We start from the raw sequence: 20461 nt of genomic DNA, 5'->3' as shown, positions 1-20461 counted from the left end.
ATGCCTTAATTTAAAATAAAACAAAAATTTAGGCTTTATATGAAAGCAGTGACTTAATATGAGTGGAAGCCTCAATTCTGAAGATAGTCATCATTTTTCATAAGATTTCAAATCACCTTCTCTAATTACAAATAAAACAAATCTTGAACAGTTGCATAAGCACCAATGCTGAGCTGTGTTTCTAAGTTAACTTATTGTTTTTAATTGTGAGTATCTGGGAGAGACTATTGTCTAGTTTTGTGTGCTAATTTATATTGTTGTATATTTGGTATTAAGTGTTTTATAAATTTAAAGTATTTATTGAATATATTATAGTCTGTTCTATAAAATGAGAATTTGGTTTGCTCATTTCAAATTAAAATGTTATTTAATCACTCAAATAATTTGAGCAGGTATTGTACCATATAACATGAACTTATTGTTTTTCTTTAACTTTTTTCTTTTAGTCAGTACAAAAGATTAAACTCTGTAGAAGAATGAAATCAAGTGATGGCTATTTCTTTGGAATTTGAATATGGAGGCCACAGGAACAGAAGAAGTTGACAAACTAAAAACTAAATTTATATCTGCTTGGAACAACATGAAATATAGTAAGTATTTTGATTTAAAAATTGTTTTAATCCAAAGATATATTTGAAGATGAAGATTCCTTATTAAATCATTGACAATTGCCTAAGGTTCTCATTGAATAACATATTTCTGTAAGGAATGTAGATAAGAATGTCTCCTGAAGAAAGAACCAAATATCATCAACAATGTTTAGAAACTAAAGCATACTTATGCGCTCTCCTTAAAAAAAAAAAAAAAATCCAAACAGAATTTATTCAAGTGATGGTAATACCTCCGTTTTTAGACTTACTTTCAGGCAACCTCGTGAACCAGGAAGTAAGCAAAATAGACTCTGAACACACAAAACAGACAGTATAAAGTTCATGCACTTATAAATGAATTTCTCCTGGAAGTACCCTCAGACCCTTATTTTTTAACCTCGTTAATCTTGGTTTGCAAACAAATCCAAGAGGGAAGGATCATATGGCATTTTGTTTGTTTGTTTTGTTTTTTAATTTGTTTTGTTTTATAGTTTATTTTTTTGTTTTTATTTTTTATTTTTAAAAGAATATATTTTATTGATTTTTTACAGAGAAAAAGGGAGAGGGAGAGAAAGGTTAGAAACATCTATGAGGGAGAAATATCTATCAGTTGCCTCCTGCACACCCCCTACTGGGAATATGCCCGCAAGCAAGGTACATGCCCTTGACTGGAATGGAACCTGGGACCCTTGAGTCCGCAGGCTGACACTCTATCCACTGAGCCAAACCGGTTAGGGTTATTGGTTTTTTTTTAAATTATTTCAGTTACAGTTGACTTTCAGTATTATATTAGTTTCAGGTGTACAGCATAGTGGCTAGATGTTTACATAACTTAGTTAATTTATTGTTTTAATTGTGAGTACCTGGGAGAGATTATTGTCTAGTTTTGTGTGTTAACTTATATTGTTGTATATTTGGTATTAAGTGTTTTCTAAATTTAAAGTATTTATTGAATATACTATAGTCTGTTCTATAAAATGAGAAATTGGTTTGCAATCCCCCCAGTAAGTATAGTACCATACATAGTTTATGATATTATTGACTATTCCCCATGCTGTTTTTTACATCCCCATGACTATTTTGTAACTTCCAATTTGTACTTCTTACTCCCTTTACCTTTTTCACCCAACCCCATAACCCTCTCCCATCTGGCAACCAATCGTATGGTATTTTTGAAGCTCACTTCAGACTAAAAAAAAATAGGAGGTGAAGAAGCCTTCAGAAATGGAGAAATACTCAGCAGAACTAGTTTCAACAGGAAGAGAAGTTCATAGCCATAAAATAAAAATGATAAAATTTAGTGAAATTCCTTGATACCGCGAATTCAGGTAAAACCTGTTGGCAGTTGACTCCCAGTTCACTGAAAGTCATGGCCAGCTAGCTATTTAGACAGTTATAACTTGAAAATAATATGACATTGCACTCTGAAAATTATGAACATTAATTTTTAAAGTTGAAGTCTATATATATAAAAGTGTAAGTCACCTTTCGACTTGTAGTTATGATGTATACTGACCATCAGGGGCAGACACTCAATGCACAGTCATGGAAACATGGAACAGACTGATGAATCTTAGAGGGAAGGGGGATGGGGAGAGGGCAGGAAGAGATTAACCAAAGACCTAATATGCATACTAGAGGCCTGGTTCACAGATTCGTGCACTGGTGGGGTCTCTTTCCTGGCCTGCAGGTATTAGGCTGAAACCAGCTCTCTGACATCCATGAGGGGTCTTGGATTGCAAGAGGGTGCAGGCCAGGCCGAGGGACCTCTAGTGTCCATGCAATGGGCCTCTGGTATAATTTATATACTATAAAATGCACCATTTTAAAGTGTATGTTATGAGTCAGTGGTTTTTAGTATATTCACAAGGTTGTGCAACCACCATCACTATCTAATTTTAGAATATGTTTTTAGCCCAAAAAGCAACCTCATGCCCATTAGTAGCTACTCCCTATTCCTCTATACCTCCCTCCAGCCCCTGGGAACCACCAGTCCATTTTCTATATCTATGGATTTCCCTATTCTGGACATTTCATGTAAATGAAATCATACAACCTGTGGCCTTTTGTGTCTGACCCTTTTCACTTAATGTTTTCAAAGTTCACCCATGTTGTAGCATGTATATATATCAGTATACTTTATTCCTTTATATGGCTGAATAATATTTCATTGCATGACTATACCACATTTCTTTACCCATTCATCAGTTGATGGGCATTTAGGTTATTTCTATTTTTTTGGAATATGAATAGAGTTGCTCTGAACATTGTGTACAGGTTTTATGTGAACATGTTTTTGTTGTCTCAGAGTAGAATTTCTGGATCATATGTTAACTTTTTGAGGAACTGCCAAACTTTTTCAAAGTGGCTGCACCATTTTACATTCCCACCCTTAATGTTTGAGGGTTTGAATTACTTCACATCCTCACCAATACCTTGTCCATCCTTTTATTAGAGCCATCCTAGTGGTTGTGAAGTATCTTACTGTGAGTTTGGTTTGCATTTCTTTGATGAACAATGATGTTAAGCATATTTTCATGTACTTATTGGCCTTACATGTATATATTCTTTGGAGTGTATATTCCAAAGATTCTTTGTGCATTTTAATTGGGTTGTCCTTTTGTTATTGAATTATATACTCTAGTTAAACATCCCTTAGCAAATACATGATTTGTAAACATTTTATTCTTTCTTCCTTCCTCCCTTTCTAAAATCATTAAAAACATATCCTTGGGTAAGGATTAAAAATTCTTTTATACTATAAGAACATTGTTACCTATTTGAAAGTAAATTAAAATTATTTTTTCTCTCTCATGTTCTTTAAGTGAAGTGAATGTAGTTAAAATACATATTTTTAGTTCATTGTACAAATATTTTACTACTTTTGCAAAAAATGTACATCTATAGTTGATAATTGATGGTTTGAAATTAAAGAAAATGTTGCTAGACTTTTAGTGCATAACCCTTTAATTGCAAAACAATTTTTTCTCATTTAGGTTGGGTGTTGAAAACAAAGACGTATTTTAGTAGAAATTCTCCTGTATTATTACTTGGAAAATGTTATCATTTTAAATGTGAAGGTAAGTGCTAGATTTGTAACCCATTTAAAAATATGTAGAAATTCAATATGTAACTGTTTTCACTGTTTTATTTCTAAATTAATCTACTTTTGGCGCATTTTTGTTGCTTTTTACTTCTATTTTAAAAACTGTGGTAAAATATAACATAAAATTTACCTCTTAATAATTTTTATGTTCAATGGTATTAAACTTTCTTAAGGTTGTGATGCCATTACCACCATTTATCTCCAGAACTCTTCATGTGTAAAATAATGAAACTCCATACCCATTAAACAATAAGTCATTCTCCCTTAACCTCAATCCCTAACAGTCACCATGTTTTGTATAGTATAGATGTGCTGGTGATGTATTTTTTCCAACTTTTATGTCTCTGAAAAAGTATATTTCAATTTTTGAAAGATATTTTTTTTGCTGGGTATAGAATTCTGGGTTGATGCTTTTTTTCTTGCAGTAGCTTTGAAGATTTTGCCTCACTATATTCTTGCTTGTTTTGTTTCCAATGAGAAATCTGATGTCATCTTTATCTTTCTTTGTACATAATATCCTTTTTTTCCTTGACAGCTTTTAAGAATTTTTTTTTTTTTACCACTAGTTTAGAACAATTTGATTATGATGTGCATTGGTATAGTTTTATTCATGTTTCTTGTGTTTGGGCTTTTTTGAACTTCTTGGGCTTGTTGGTTTATAGTTTTCATCAAATTTATCCATGTTGTCTTAAAATACTTTGTTTTCTCCTCTCTTCTCTCTCCTTCTGGGTCTTCACATATACCTACAGGGTGGGGCAAAAGTGGGTTTATTGTTGTTCATATGAAATAGCCTATATAATAAAAGGATAATATGCAAATTGTCCCCTTGACTGGGAGTTCTACTGGGAGTTCGACCAGGAGGCAAGGCTGGCTGGCCAACCGCCCATGGCTCCTGCTCCCAGCTGGGCTGGTCGGACCCGTACATGAATTTGTTCACCAGGCCTCTAGTAATACAATAATGAATAAATAATAACAAGAATAAACTCTGTTTCATGTACCCACAATTGTAAATTTACTTTGTCCTCCCCTCCCGTGTGTGTGTGTGTGTGTGTGTGTGTGTGTGTGTATAATTAAATTAAATATATCTGTGAAACTAAAACCTGAGTTGAAAAAAATTTTATCCACAAAGAAATTAGCTTGAAAACTTGTTCCTTAAGACTGGTGTGATGCATTTCCCCCCTTTTTGGGGGGTAGGAAAGAGAATGAATTATATACAAAAATAATGGAGGAAAAAATATATGATGGGGAAAATCTGATAAAAATCAATTAAACTTAAGTGCAGATACACTCCAATGCAAGTCGGGAACAAAATGTTACTTCTTCCATTAGTAAGTTCCAAAGTAGTATGCATCATTTTAGACCTCTATGTCATAAAAATATACTTTTTATTTTTCTAGAAACACCAGTAAAAAGCACCTCTCCTTTTCATTATATTCAACAATGTCTTAACAACAGAAATCAAGCAAATAACGACAAATGCTTTTTTCTGGGATTTCTTATTTGCTAACTGGCTTTCCCTTCATATACTCTTCTGAGATTATAAATTCATATTTAGGTCCTAGAAATTAATATATAATGGACACAAGTTTCTTAACCTGATCACTGAAGAAGATAATTAGTTGACTGAAATTAGGTATGGCTAGAATGCTTTTTAGCATAAGGGGGTCTGTTACTCATCCCTTGTCAACCTAGTTGTATTCACCATTGGACTGTGTTCTAAGGTTAGGTTGGTTGGCTGTGCTGTCATCCAGAAATACTGTTGAGCATGAGCTATACTTTTTAGTAAGACTCCCAGGAGATACATGAAGGGGAAGGGAAATAGAGGAAAATGTCACAGTAAGTTAAACCTATAAAAGTGTGGTTTTTCCTTAGTTAAAATGTCAATCGATTAAGCATTGTAATTTTTCTTATGCTCCATGAACTGCTTGAGTGTGATATCCTGTGAAGCTCTATAGTAAACCCATTAGATACTCTAACTTCCACAGATGAGATTTGAGGAATGGGTTATAAAATGCTGCCCTTGATATAGCACCTATAATCAAACCTGGCGGACACCTATTATAAATACACTATATAATAATGTGAGAAGTTTAGAGTAAGATTTTAGTATTTTATTTTCTTAAGCAATAAAAAACAGCTGCAATTTTCTATTTCTACTATTCACTTTCTACAATAAAATGTAATGCTTTATATAATATTGAAGGAAGAGGGTTTTATTGCAATAAATGAAAGCCAATAATGAATATTTGTTCAGGAGACAGTGTGACAAAACAGATGTGCTCGAGGCAGAGGTGTGTGAGTGCTGGGCTACCCATTCACTAACAAGCTGGAGGGGCCAAAGGTGTCTCTGGGCCCCAGTTTTCTCATCTGGAGAATAAAAGAGTTTTATAAAATTCAGATCCAAAGAAACAGATAAAACAACTTTAACACATTAACTCTCACTTCATGTTTAAATAAGATAATCATTACACTACTCAAGGGAGACCCTCAGAGAATACTTTTTATTCACTTTTAAATGTTATTAATTTTATTCTCTAAGTTATTTAATACTCATCCTCACCCTGTCTCACTCATGCTGCTTCTCCCCCCAAATGCCTCCCAATTTACCTCTCAGACATCTTTGCCAGTAGCCCCACTATAAAGTCACGTAGCTACCACTTGTTACAAGGTATTAACTGATTTCAGGGCATCCCTCTCACAAAAAAAGTAAGCTTCTCCAGGGAAGAGAGGATTCAGACTTCTCCCCTACCTCCAGTTGCTGAGCACTCACAGCTGTCAGTGGGTGTTTGACAAATGATTTATTTATTATTATTTTTTCATTTTTTTATTAAGGTATTATGTGTGTACATATCTTACCATTGCTTTTATTAAGGCATTATATGTGTACATATCTTACCATTGCCCCCTCCCCACCCCACTCCCATACAAGCCCTCATCCCCCAGAGTTTTGGGTCCATTGATTATGCTTATATGCATTCATACAAGTCCTTCGGTTGATCTCTTATCTTCCCCACATCTCCCTAACTTTCCCAATGTAATTTGACAGTCTGTTTCAGTGTTTCCCAAACTTCTCTCATGATAAGAATCACCTGAATTCCAACTAAGACGTGCTAAACTAGAATTTTTGGGAACATATAGATAAAATTGTATACTTAACTAGTGAGAGCTCCAACCATTTAATGGTTCGCTGAACAGCTACCAGAGTCATGCAGTAGAGCTCCATGCAGTGCATGGAAGTATATCCTGGAGTGCTCTCTAGATGTTAAGCTCAGTTTCAGGAGTTTTATGTCATTACTTCTCTTTATGACTTTTCTATATTTTCTAAGTCTTTTTCATCAAATGATTATTAACATTCTTACCAGAAAAAGCAGAGGAAAGATGTTGCTCAGAGATTTTTTCCACATAATATTGCCAATTCCTTCCTTACTCATCAGGGGGAGGGGGAAGAAGAGGTAACTTGAGAGAGAATCTTTTATTTATTTATTTTTATTTTTAAAATATATTTTGTTGATTTTTTTACAGAGAGGAGGGGAGAGAGATAGTTAGAAACATCAATGAGAGAGAATCATTCATCAGCTGCCTCTTGCACACCCCCTACTGGGATCAAACCTGTGACCCTTCAGTCCGCAGACCAACGCTCTACCACTGAGCCAAACCGGCTTCGGCGAGAGAGAATCTTTAGCCAGAAAATTAGGAAAGCTCATAGGGTCATAACATAAAAGGTTGTATGAAGTTGATGAGCAATCATAAAATTGTATCACAGGACGTTAGTGTCTTTATTGTGTTACGGATACTACCATCAGTTAGATATATTGATACCCTGTTTCCCCAAAAATAAGACAATGTCTTATATTAATTTTTTCTCCCAAAGTTGCACTAGGTCTTATTTTCAGGGGATGTCTTATCTTTCCATGTGCTAGGTCTTATTTTTGGAGGATGTCTTATTTTTGGGGAAACACGGTAGGTAAAGGCAAGGTAGTAGAAAACTTTTAAGTTTGACAAATCTATACTAGGTTCTTAGGAATAGCTCTTTAAAAATGACTTAGAAGAAATCATGTTGCAGCCTTAGAAGAACAAGGCAGAGCATCATTCATCTGTAATTTTGTGTAACCAAATAATTCAATTCTCCATTGTAAAAAAGCCAAAATGTTTTACGCATAAAGTAGGTATTTCTTAGTTTCCAGGATAACTGATAGAAATTGTCTGAAATAAAGACAATAAAAGCAAACCTTCATTGTGCTTGTACTTTATATTTTAGTGCTATGACCTTGTTTCTATGGAAATTTGATAATAGGCAAATGCTGAAATTGAGGTTTCTTATATCCCTTTATTGAATGTCTCCCCCAAATTAAAAACAAATTGAAACGAAAGTTTTACTATCATGTTGAACATAAAAAGGTAAATTCTGTACTCACAAACTCTGTTAACTGTTTTGACTTAACACTTTTTATCAGAATGCTTAATCCTTACCTGCTTTCTTACCAACTTCTCCTAAAGTTCTGTTCAGGGCAATTAAAAGTCACTGGGACAAACTCTTTAACATATATCAGCTTGTTTGCCTGGTAAATTCATGCTATTTTATGATGTCATTTTTTTTGCTCTTATTCATTATAATGAATTTATGGACAGGATTGAGAGGTAGGTGTTGCCTCTGAAGTATATACAATAATTTTGAATGGAAATGTTCAAAACTAGGGTAAATTAAGATAAACCCGTTTTGTGGAGGAATTGTAAACCATGAGCTGCATTCTAAAGAGCTTTTAAAGCATCACAAGAACTGAATTTGGCATATCTATCACCTCCATGTCAGCTTCTGTTCAGTAGCTGTGTTACACAGTCATTTGAGATCTAGCTCTAAGTCTTGGCTTCTTCATTAGCAATAGAGGGTAACTATACATGGGCCTTACTTGTAGTTAGTTAGAAGGGTCAAATGAGATATACATGAGAGTGAGTTGTAAATCTTTTATTATTATTATTTTTTACAAAAGTACTTGGACATTTTATTGAACTTCCCTCCAAGTAGCTTCCAGCTACCAGGCCACAGGCCCCACCAACACCCTTAATCTCTCCTCGGCTCTTCTGCTGAAGAACTCGGCCTTCACAGTGCCAGGCTGCTTTGGGAGCCTTCCCTTCCCCAGAACTTGGTAGTAGCCGATCGCACCACATCAATGATGGGAGCAGCTCCGGTCTTGCTTTTGGCTGCATTTACCAGTGTCTCTCACTGACCAGGGCCCAGTTTATCAAGGTTGACAGTTGGGCAGAAGTTCTGGTTCCTCTTGAAGTGGTAATGCCTCATACCAACTTTCCCAAAGTAACCTGGGTGATATTTGTCGAAGTTGATCCTGTGATGATGCAAGCCACCAGCGTTACCGTGACTCCGGGGTGCTTTCGGTGCTTGCCGATGCAGCCGCGCCGTGGCTCACACGGCCCCGAAGTTTTCAGGTCTTTCTGAGTCTGGATGGCATGTCAGTGGCAAGAGCGAGTTGTAAGTCTTTTTAGAAAAATTATACAAAGGCCCTATTTTGGTTTCTATCACTATCATCTACCAACTGGTTTGTAAAATCACTCAGGCTTATCGTACAGAACCAAGAATAACAGAAGTTTTTACAAATAATTATTTGCTTTTTGTTTAAAGGCATAATTCTCATAATTAGTTCAGTTTTTCACAATGCTGTCTTAAAAAAATTCTGAAAAAAAAGAGTACTTTCTATTTACAAAGCCATGTCCCATCTGGGTGAACTCTTAGGCTTAATCTAGCTTTTAATGAAATGAAGAGCTTAACTAAAGTTTAAATAGAAAAAGAGCTATTCTATATTTCCTCTATGAAATCAAATAATCTTTGGCATTTAAGTGAGACAAATGGGGCTTTAACATCTTTATGACAATGTTTTTTACTTAAAAGAACACAGTCTAGCCACATTGTTACCCATAATTATTTTAATTCAAACATTTTCTCTTTCCTCTTTTCTCCCTCTCTTCCCTCTTCTCCCCCCCACCCCCCCAACAACACTTTAGAACTTTTACCTCAACACTTCGAAAAAAAATTCCCCCGCCCCCCCCCCAATTGATTTGAGAGAGAGGATGGCAGAAGGAGAGAGAGAGAGAGGGAAAAAAAAAAAAAAATCAATGATGAGAGAGAACTTTTGACTGGCTGCCTCCTGCACACTCCCTACTGGGGATCGAACTTGCAAACCAGCCATGTGCCCTGACCCAGAATCAAACTGACCTCCTGGTTCATAGGTTGTCTCTTTGAGCTAAGCCAGCTGGGCTTACCTCAACACTCTTGAAGCTGAACAGGATTCTATCCACAGGAGGGGAGAGGAAAGAGGGAGCCATGGAGAGCCTTCTTGTGGAGGATCTGGCATTTAATGCCCCAAACTTTATATTACAAATTAAAGTCTAAATTTGTTTTCTGTTTTGAAAAAAAAATTTTTTTTACACCAATAGTCTCATGAACACAATACCTCTCTTTTAGAACAGTCAATGTAAAAGAGGAGTCTGTTAAATCACTGAAGTAAGACTAAAACATATTTGTTTAAAAGTGAAAATTTTAAAGTAATCAGAACTCCGTGGATTCTCCTTTGGGTAAAAAAACAAGCAAGCAAACAAAAAACTTGTTCTGCAGCCCTGGCAGGCACATTTCACATCATTCTGTTACTTTATATTTTCTTTCCCACAATTTTCTTGCCTTCTGTGTTCAAATTATAGTTGGAACAAATAAGGCAGCTTCTGTCTGAGACTCTGAAAGCAGCTCACTTAACACCATACAGCCTCTCCCATGCCAGTCTCTATTTTGAACTTAAATTACAAACCCTAAATTGTTTTCATGTGAATTGTCCTGACTATCAACTCGCTTAACAGGTGGGAGCACGGCTACCACAAGCCCTTAACTTGATTCCTTCACCTCGGTACCATCTGGATAGGTAACAATGGATAAATACTCCCATGTTGGGATATTAAAGTTTTTATAGAGAAAGGAAAAAAATATACCCCAAAGTCTTCATATAGTCCCACCAGACCTTAAATAGAGCTATAAATTGGAAAGACTAAAAACTGGAGGGTGTCAGGCACGTTTGAAAATGAAAATAGGGCAAAGAACTGGGCTTTCAGGTAGTTAAGAAACTGGCTAGACACAACGGGGAAGGAATTAGGGGTGGGAATGCCAGGCATAGCCTGTGTTGGTCCCTGGTCCTGCCCGGGGAAAGCCAGCTCCAGGCAAGGAGCCTGAGTGGTTAGAGAGCACTGACTTTCTCCCGGATAGGGAATGCAGGAGGAGGAGGAGGAGGTTTGTGGAGGATGGTGACTTTTGGCTCTGTTATGGGGAACATCGAAGTAGAGCTCTCTGGTTGAAAGTTTGTTATAAGTTGATTTTGGCTAAGTTTGTTAGGTGACATCCCAACTTATATTGTCAAAAACAGCACCCATTAAATCAAACACACAAAAAAGCCATTAGAGAAATGTCTTAAAGTTAACATACTAATGCCACATTTTTTGTGATTGTTTTCACAGAGCAATTTGGAATCTGGTTTTAGTATTGTAAATGAGGCATTTTATGTAAAATAAAACTGTTAAAAACATTTAAAATTGTATTTTTATTATGGTATATAAAAAGGGTATAGAAGTGATTGCTTTGACATATTTTTCTTAAAATCTGAAAAAATTTCAGCCACTTTTAATTACAGCCACCCCACATTCGTCCTATTCTTTCTTTTTGTATCTCTGATAAATTGCTCTGTTAGATTTTTCTCATGTCTCTGAAATTCTTTGGTCATATTTACTATTACTTTGTCTCTCAGTGCTATGTCTTGAATAATTTATTTAGTTCTTACTTCTGGTTCTTTAATCATCTCCTGAGCTGTGTATAATTAATCCTACACTAAGCTCCTGTTTTTAGTTATTATAGCTATTATATTTTTTTATTTCTAGTAGTTCTATTGGGTTTTCTTTCCCATGTACTTGGTCAATTTTAATAGTATCTTTTCTGTTATCTGTCCATCTTTCAATACCTTCCCATTTTTTAAATATATGCATATCTAATTTACCCCAAATCTACTAAATATCTGTGCTCCTAAGGTTTTGTTTTGTAATTTGCTTAAATTCTGATTATTTCTCATATTAGCTTGTCTAATTGTGATAGTCAGCCTTGACTAAGCCCTCAATATTATCAGGAATTCTCTTCTCTTTGCTTTATTAACTTTCCTATTTTTTTGTAATGGATTTTTGTCAGACATTCTTAAAAATCTCTCCAGTTTTTTAAAGTTCTCCAGTCTCCTCTGTCATAAAAAACAACAAAAAACAAAACAAAAGCAAAGCAAACAATAAAAAAATGGGTTTTTCCTTTGGTTCCATATATTATATTTTACATTCATCTGACAAATGTTTATTGCACATCTACTGTGGACTGAACTCTGTGGCAGGTGCTGAAGATTCAGGGCAGCACAAAATAAACATATTCCTTCTCTTTGGCCCTGGCCAGGTAGCTCAGTTGGTTAGATCATTGTCCCAAAAGCCAAGGTTGTGGGTTTGAAATCCGATCAGGGCACATACAGAAAACAACTAGTGAATGTCTAAATAAGTGGAACAATAAATTTCTCAAATCAATACATAAAAATTTAAAAAACATATGTTCGTTCTATTCTAGTATACTTGAAATCTGGAGGGATGCAAAAGTAGATTTAAAAAAAAACAGTATATAGTTATGTCTTGCATAATGATGTTCCAGTCAGTGATGGACCTCATATATCTGATACATGGTGGTCCCTTCCTCCTATATAATAAAGAGGGAATATGCAAATTGAATGTCATGGCATCACAAAGATGATGGCGCCCATAGCGGAGGTGGGGTTTCCATAACACAAGATGGCAGCGCCCACAGCAGAGGCTGAGTTCCCATAATGAAACCTAACTAGCAATCAGCAGAGATGTGAGGCTGTGCCTCCGCCTGTCCCCCGCCCCAATGCCAGGGCAGGGGACCTTAGGCTGTGCCCCCCTCCTGGCACTGGGCCAGGGGACCTGAGGCTGTGCTGTCCCCAACCTGTGGTGCTTGACAGGGGATCTCAGATTGTGCTCCCCTGCCTGGCGGGACTTGATGGGGGATCTCAGGCTGTGCCTTCTGCCTGGCAGAGGTTGACAGGGGATCTTAGGCCACATCCCCCACCTGGTGAGGCTTGATGGGGACTTCAGAGCACATCCCCTGCTCCGGCCCAGGCTGGGGGACCTCTGGCTGCACCCTCCACCCTGGCACCGGGCCGGGGGACCTCAGGCCATGCTGCCCACCCTGGTGCCAGGCCGATGGACCTCAGGCCATGCCCCCCACCCCAGCGTTGGGCCAGGGGACTTGAGGGTGCACTGGGAGACCTGAGGCTGTGCCCCCCACACTGCAGGGCTTGACGGGGGACCTGAGGCTGTGCCCCCTGCCTGGCGGGGCTTGAGTAGGGTGGGGCCAGCCGGGTCTGGATCTTGCCTAATGGGGGTGGGGCTGGCTGAGTCTGGGTCCTTGCGATTTTGAGGTGCCGCGAGTGGGCAGGGACTTGACTCTGAGTCCTGTGGTGTGCCCCAGACTCTGACAGAAAGAAGATTTTCATATCTATTTTACTAATTTTCTTTCAACTCTGACACTTCTATTATAGAGAAAGGGCAAATAGCAATATTAAAATATTTCCCCTAATTAATCCCCTTTTAATGTGCACAAATTTTGTGCACCAGGCCACTAGTAAGATTATAATGGAGGTGAAACATCCCTATTGTAAATTGTATTAAAGTATAACATACCATTATGTATAGTACAGAATACTGGACAATGATAATAAATGACTATGTTACTGGTTTCTGTATTTCCTGTATTATATTTTTAATTGTTATTTTAGAGAATACTCTTTCTACTTATATATTTTTTTTGCTGTAAAACGATGTCATGTTAGGCTACCAGAAGCTTTCTATATTTTGTGTTTACTGCATCTCTTGATTGCACGATTTTCTCATACTTTATTTGACCTCGTGTAGTTTTGTAGAGTAACGTGCTGTACAGATTTGTAGCCAAGGATCAATAGGCTATACCATTTAGCCTAGGTATGTAGTAGGCTATATCATCTAGGTTTGTGTAAATGTACTCTGATGTTTGCACAACTACAAAATTACCTAATCATACACATCTAAGAATGTGTTCCATGCATGACTGCAGATATAATTAAAATTGTGACAAAGGAAAATCAGTCAGATAGTGGAAAGTTAACAGGAAAACTAAGTTCATTTAGTACTAGCAGTTTTCCAATGATATTTAGAGTAAATATTGAGAGGAGTCTAGATCTTAAGATAATAAGGAAGTAACTACTTCTAAGTAGGAGGTTAGGAACTGTATGTTTGGCAAGCCACAGGATGAGGTGTGAGAGTTACTAGAAACTATTGTATCAAGTTTTAAAGTTAAATGTATCTAAAGTGGAAATTTTGGGCATATTTTTAGTGCCATGTTCAATTTTCAGGCATTTTATTTTTAATTAACTTTAACCTCTAACATTGAGAGATATTCACTGATAATGGGGCTTGGCTTTTATTCTTTTTATTATTGTTGAAACTACATGCTGCAACTTAGCTCCATTAAGCTGAATATATATTAAAGGCCCAATGCTTGAAACTTGTGCAAGGGGCTCAGCCTTCACAGCCCTAGCTGCCTTGGCTGGCCTTGCAGCCCCGGCTTTGTCTGGAAAGTTGTCCAGAAGGTCATCTGGAAGCTTGTTCTGCTGTTTGGTCTAATTGGCATATTAGCTCTTTATTATATGGGATATACTAGAGGCCCATTGCATGGGATTCGTGCACTGGTGGTGGGTGTGGCCTGTGGGGATCTGTCTGCTGTGGTAGCACTGCTCATCCCTGTCATCTAAGTGATGCTCCCACTGTGGGAGCACACTGACCACCAGGGGGCAGCTCCTGCGTTGAGCTTCTACCCCTTGGTGGTCAGTGCACATCATAGAGACTGGTTGACCAGTTGTTCTGGTCATTCTACTATTTTGTCGCTGGGCTTTTGTTATTGGGTGATTGTGATTTTTTCAAAATGGCCTTAAAGAATAGGTGCAGAAAGGATGAGGAATAAAAGCATGATAAAATTACTTGAGTAGCCGAAACCAGTTTGGCTCAGTGGTAGAGCGTCGGCCTGCAGACTGAAAGGTCCCAGGTTCGATTCCGGTCAGAGGCATGTACGTTGGTTGCGGGCACATCCCCAGTAGGGGGTGTGCAAGAGGCAGCTGGTCGATGTTTCTCTCTCATGACGTTTCTAGCTCTCTGTCTCTCTCCCTTCCTCTCTGTAAAAATCAATAAAATATATTAAAATTTTTTTTTTTAAAAAAACTACTTGAGCATCTTCTTGAAAGGTATTAGAAATTGAACTCCTTGGAATTGAGAGTTGTAGGCAGATTTATCTATCCACCATTCACCCACCCAAACCAACCAGCATTTATTGTGCTGCATTTTGAGGTTGTAAAGATTATTAAGACCCTCTCTCGGAGTAATGAAAGGATGTTAGTTCATTTTTTAACACTAGTGTTTTATAAAATACTATTGGCCTGGTGCATGAAATTTGTGCAAGGGGAGGGGAGTAGGATAAGTTTCCCTCAGCCCAGCCTGCACTGTTTCCAATCAGACATCCCTCTCATAGTCTGGTTTGCTGGATCCCAACCATTCATCTACCTGCCTAATGCTCTGCCTGCCTTCCTGATCGCCCCTAACTGCCCTCCCCTGCTGGCCTGATCTTGCCCCTAACTGCCCTCCCCTGCTGGCCTGATCTTGCCCCCAACGGCCCTCCCCTGCTGGCCTGATCTCGCCCCTAACTGCCACTGCCTTGGCCCCCATCACCATGGCTTTGTCCAGAAGGAAGTTGGAGGTCCGGAAGATGGCTGGCTGACTTGGTATAATTAGCATATTACCCTTTTATTAGTATAGATTGGGAAAACAGTGACCATAGTTTTCACATAGAAATTATATGGTAACCAATTTGAAAAAGTCTTTAAAAATGATATATATGGGTTACAACAATTTAAAAAAAAATTATATTTACACATAAAAGGATAACTATAAGAATTTTATATTTTTACTCTATACCTTGGTTTTGATTTTATAATTTGAGTTAAATATTCATGACAGTGAATACAGTGTGCATATTTTATTTGATTTTAAGTTCAAACACATTTTTATGTATTGATAATTATGATATTTTTGTTGCAGACCTCATTTTAGAGAGCACTAATGTCTATATCCTGAGCCTAATGAGGCAAAAAGAAAAGATATATTTATATTATTCCCTCATAAAAGAGTCAATTATGTTTGGACTATAGGATATTATTATTAACAACGATATCACTGATAATATCTTATGTTAGTGCTAGAGTATACAAAACATTCAAAGTTCATTCTCATTTGATTTTCAGAATAGTCTGATTAGGATGAATAAGATTTATCTTCATTTAAATAGAAAAATAGATTAGAAAAATTTTGACATACTCTGTAGCATATGGATAATAGTGGCATATAATACCGTTATTGACATCTCAGCATATGTTTAGACTATAATTTATATTTTTATTTTGCAGATGAAAATAAAATGTTACCTGCAAGGTCAGGATGTACAATAGAAGATCATGTGATTTCGGGAAATGTAGACGAATTTCGTAAAGATTTTATTTCAAGAATATGGCTGACCTATAGGGAAGAATTTCCTCAAATAGAAGGCTCATCTCTGACAACAGACTGTGGTTGGGGCTGTACATTACGAACTAGCCAGATGCTATTGGCTCAAGGACTCATACTGCACTTTCTTGGTAGAGGTAAATCAAATCTCTGTTGTTTTTTTTTGTTTTGTTTTGTTTGTTTTTTAATTTGAATGCCAGCTTTTAAACTGCATACAGTTCCCTGTGGTTAATTTCTTGACTCCCTAATGTCTTCTAAAGTTGAAACTAATCTAACATATTGCATCCTTATTGAAGTGGGTCAGGTATGGCTTTTCATAATTCCCCTTTTAAAAACACATGTGGAACATAACCTATTATTCTTGGCTACTACTTGAATTAAGTAAGTTCAATTTTTAGTAGCCTTTGTTTTGGTGTGGTTATTACGTATTTCTAGAGGCATGGTGCACAGATTCATTCACCAGAGGGGTCCCTTGGCCTGGCCTGCACCCTCTTGCAATCCAGGACCCCTCGGGGGATGTTGGAGAGCTGGTTTTAGCCCAATCCCCACAGGTCAAGTCGAGGGACCCCACTGGTGCATGAATCTGTGCACCGGGCCTCTAGTTAGCATATGACTTTTGGTTAATCTCTTCCCGCCCTCCCTTCTCCCCCCTTCACTCTGAGATTCATCATTCTGTTCCACGTTTCCATGCCTGTGGTTTCCGCTCCTGCATTGAATGTCTGCTTCCTGGTGGTCAGTGTGTGCCATAGCTACTGGCTGGTTGGCCAGTCAGCCAGTTGCTTAGGCTTTTATATATATAGATTTTTAAAAATATATTTTATTGATTTTTTACAGAGAGGAAGAGAGAGGGATAGAGAGTTAGAAACATCAATGAGAGAGAAACATCGATGAGCTGCCTCTTGCACACCCCCTATTGGGGAATGTGCCCACAACCAAGGTACATGCCCTTGACCGGAATTGAACCTGGGACCATTCAGTCCACAGGCCGACACTCTATCCACTGAGCCAAACCGGTTTTAGTTATATATAGATTTTTGATTGAACTCTCTGGATTATCTCCAGTTCAGTAAATCCTGGGCAGGTCAATAGCAGTGACTTTGAGCAGATAGTTAATATTTTTACATTTAAATTTACATTATTGTAACAAATTTTACACTGCTTTCTTTATTTTCTCTCCATGTATCAATAATACTTTAAAATTATTTTTATCTGTATAGATATGACTGTAATCAGTTAAACTGATTAGGCATTTCTTTTCTTTTTCTTTTTAAAAAAAATATTTTTATTGATTTTACAAAGAGAGGAATTGAGAGGGATAGAGACTTAGAAACGTCGATGAGAGAGAAACATCGACCAGCTGCCTCTTGCACACCGCCCACTCGGGATGTGCCCACAACCAAGGTACATGCCCTTGACTGGAATTGAATCGGGACCTTTCAGTCCCCAGTCCCACGCTCTATCCACTGAGCCAAACCGGTTTCAGCTGATTAGGCATTTCTTAATAAGGTCATTATACTTAGTCTTTTAGACTCTAAAAAATGTTATTGATACCTAACTTACATATATCTTTTTTTTCTAGTGTGCTACCTTCCTTACCTTTCCTATTAGCACATTTTTTAACAATTTGTAGGAGGATTTTAGTTTACCATTTTATGCTATCCTATATGGTTACTAAGTGCTGTCATTTTTTGTTAGTTTTTCTGAATGCATGGCAAATATTTAGTTACCTTTTTATAGGGATTATTGATGAGATCATGTAGAGCAGTGGTTCTCAACCTTTCTACCACGACTCCTTAATACAGTTCCTCATGTTGCGGTGACCCCCAACCATAAGATTATTTTTGTTGCTACTTCATAATTGTAATTTTGCTACTATTAATGAATCGTAATGTAGATATTAGGTTCAGAACTGCTACGGTAGTATTGCCTAAGACGATCAGAAAACACAGATATTTACATTACGATTCATAACAGTAGCAACGAAAATAATTTTATGGTTGTGGGTCACCACAACATGAGAAACTGTATTAAAGGGTCCAGGCATTAAAAAGGTTGAGAACCACTGATGTAGAGAATGTTTATTCAAAAGTGATATGAATAATGCAAGGAAGAAGAATTTTTAAACTCTGGGATGGATTTATTTGTAGTCTTGTGAAATCAGGGGCAAGAATTGGAATATTTTTCATAGTCTTGACTAGATCTCTGAATCTAGGACTAATTTTGTTAACTTGAAATTATATTTATGTTTGGGGACTGTCTTGTTATTAAAAACAGTGACATTGTGGAAAAGTTGACTTTTTTTAAGAACTCTGATTTAAAAAAAAATATTTTATTGATTTTTTACAGAGAAGAAAAGAGAGGGAGAGAGAGTTAGAAACATTGATGAGAGAAACATCAATCCACTGCCTCCTGCACACCCCCTACTGGCGATGTGCCCACAACCAAGGTATATGCCCTTGACAGGAATCGAACCCAGGACCCTTGAGTCCGTAGGCCGACGCTCTATCCACTGAGCCAAACCGGTTAGGGCAAGAACTCTGATCTTTAATGACTTTATTTATTATACCTTTTCATTTACTAGCAAATTCATATTACTCCTTAAACAATAATTATATATTCTGAAAGGATTGTATGAGAAAAAAAAACATTTAAAAAATTTTAAAAATTGCCATAGTCAGACTTCTATTTTAACACATAACCAAAATGAACTTGTTTTCTGAAGTTATTCTCTCATAAATCCTCTTAATGTTAGTGAATATGCTCACTGTGCCTTAGGGTGGTCAAGACTTGATAAGCAGTACAGGTAATGGAATACAAAAGACTTTATCCTATCTCAGTGCTGTCAAAGAAAAAAAAAAGCATATCCAGAATTGTCTATGTGTGCCTGAGTTTGCTATTTGCCACTCCCCACTCCCCTCCCCTCTCTTTCTCTCTCTCTCTCTTTCTTTTTTTGGAGGAGGTCTTTCTTTTTTTTTTTCTTCTTTTTTTAAAAAAATATATATTTTATTGATTTTTTTACAGAGAGGAGGAGAGAGGGATAGAGAGCTAGAAACATCGATGAGAGAGAAACATCAACCAGCTGCCTCTTACACACCCCCTACTGGGGATGTGCCTGCAACCAACATGCCCTTAACCGGAATCGAACCTGGGACCTTTCAGTCTGCAGACCGACGTTCTACCACTGAGCCAAGCCGGTTTCGGCTGGGGTCTTTCATTTTATGATTCTCCCTCCCCTCCCCATTTTTTATGTATATAATACAGTCCAATTTTAGAAATTATAGAAACTATAGAAGAGTCCAGAGAATAATATTGCTACTCAAAAATAAGCGTTATCGATATATTGACCTATTTTTCCACTCATACCTTTATTTGCTTTTTTTAAAAAAGTGTACTTATTTATTTATTTATAGTATGTTTTTATTAATTCCAGAGAGGAAAGGAAAGGGAGAGAGATAGAAACATCAATGATGAGAGAGAATCATGGATCAGATGCCTCCTGTACTTTTCCTTCTGGGGATCGATCTAGCCCGCATTCTGGGGTATGTGCCCTGATCATGTGCCTTGACTGGGAATTGAACCATGATCTTCTGGTTCATAGGCTAGCTAACACTAAAGCACTGAGCCAAATTGGCTGGATTTTATTTGCTTTGTTTTGTGTGTGTTTTTTTTTAAAAAAAATTATTATTGAAAGTATTACATATATCCTTTTTTTTTTCCCCTCCATTGCCCTCTCCTTTAAAAATCAATTTTATTGAGATATAATCTATATATCATAAACTCACTCATTTAAAGGGAACAATTCAATGATTTTTAGTAGATTTACAGAATTCTGCAACCATCACCATAATCTAATTTTAGGACAATTTCATCATCCCCTAAAGAAACCTCATATCTATTAGTATCTACTCCCAATACACTCCTGTTCCATATGCAGTTATTAATCTACTTTCTGTCTCTATAAATTTACCTCTTCTGAGCTTACTATTTTAGTTTAGTAACCCATCTGAGTTTAAATGTTGTATACTTATTTTAGTAGAATTGTTAAAGTCTTAACTATTTAAAAGATCTGAACACCTTGCTTTGGAACTAC

At 36.9% G+C, this 20461-nt stretch overlaps 1 protein-coding gene and 1 pseudogene across 6 annotated transcripts in view; one reads left to right on the top strand and one right to left on the bottom strand.

Annotated features, from left to right (window-relative positions):
• ATG4C (autophagy related 4C cysteine peptidase) overlaps positions 1–20461 on the top strand; it is a 106522-nt gene that overhangs the window by 51318 nt on the left and 34743 nt on the right. For 4 of the 5 annotated variants that reach the window (XM_084876097.1, XM_084876094.1, XM_084876096.1 and 1 more), the window contains exons 2-4: positions 447–590; positions 3587–3670; positions 16275–16508. In XM_084876097.1, coding sequence (XP_084732223.1) covers positions 515–590; positions 3587–3670; positions 16275–16508 — 394 coding nt within the window. In that variant the 5' untranslated portion in view covers positions 447–514. Of the gene's footprint in view, positions 1–446; positions 591–3586; positions 3671–15494; positions 15594–16274; positions 16509–20461 lie in introns of those variants that run through there. The other variant, XM_084876098.1, reaches the window with a different exon arrangement.
• Positions 8623–9161, bottom strand: LOC311617456 (large ribosomal subunit protein uL15-like; annotated as a pseudogene). Its single transcript has one exon. The product of its transcript is annotated as a large ribosomal subunit protein uL15-like (transcript).

Source organism: Pipistrellus hanaki (assembly GCF_964339955.1).
Source record: "Pipistrellus hanaki genome assembly, chromosome: 2".
Classification (NCBI taxonomy): Eukaryota; Metazoa; Chordata; class Mammalia; order Chiroptera; family Vespertilionidae; genus Pipistrellus; species Pipistrellus hanaki.
The sequence above is the reverse complement of the archived record's forward strand: the minus strand, read 5'-3'. Positions and strand labels throughout refer to the sequence as shown.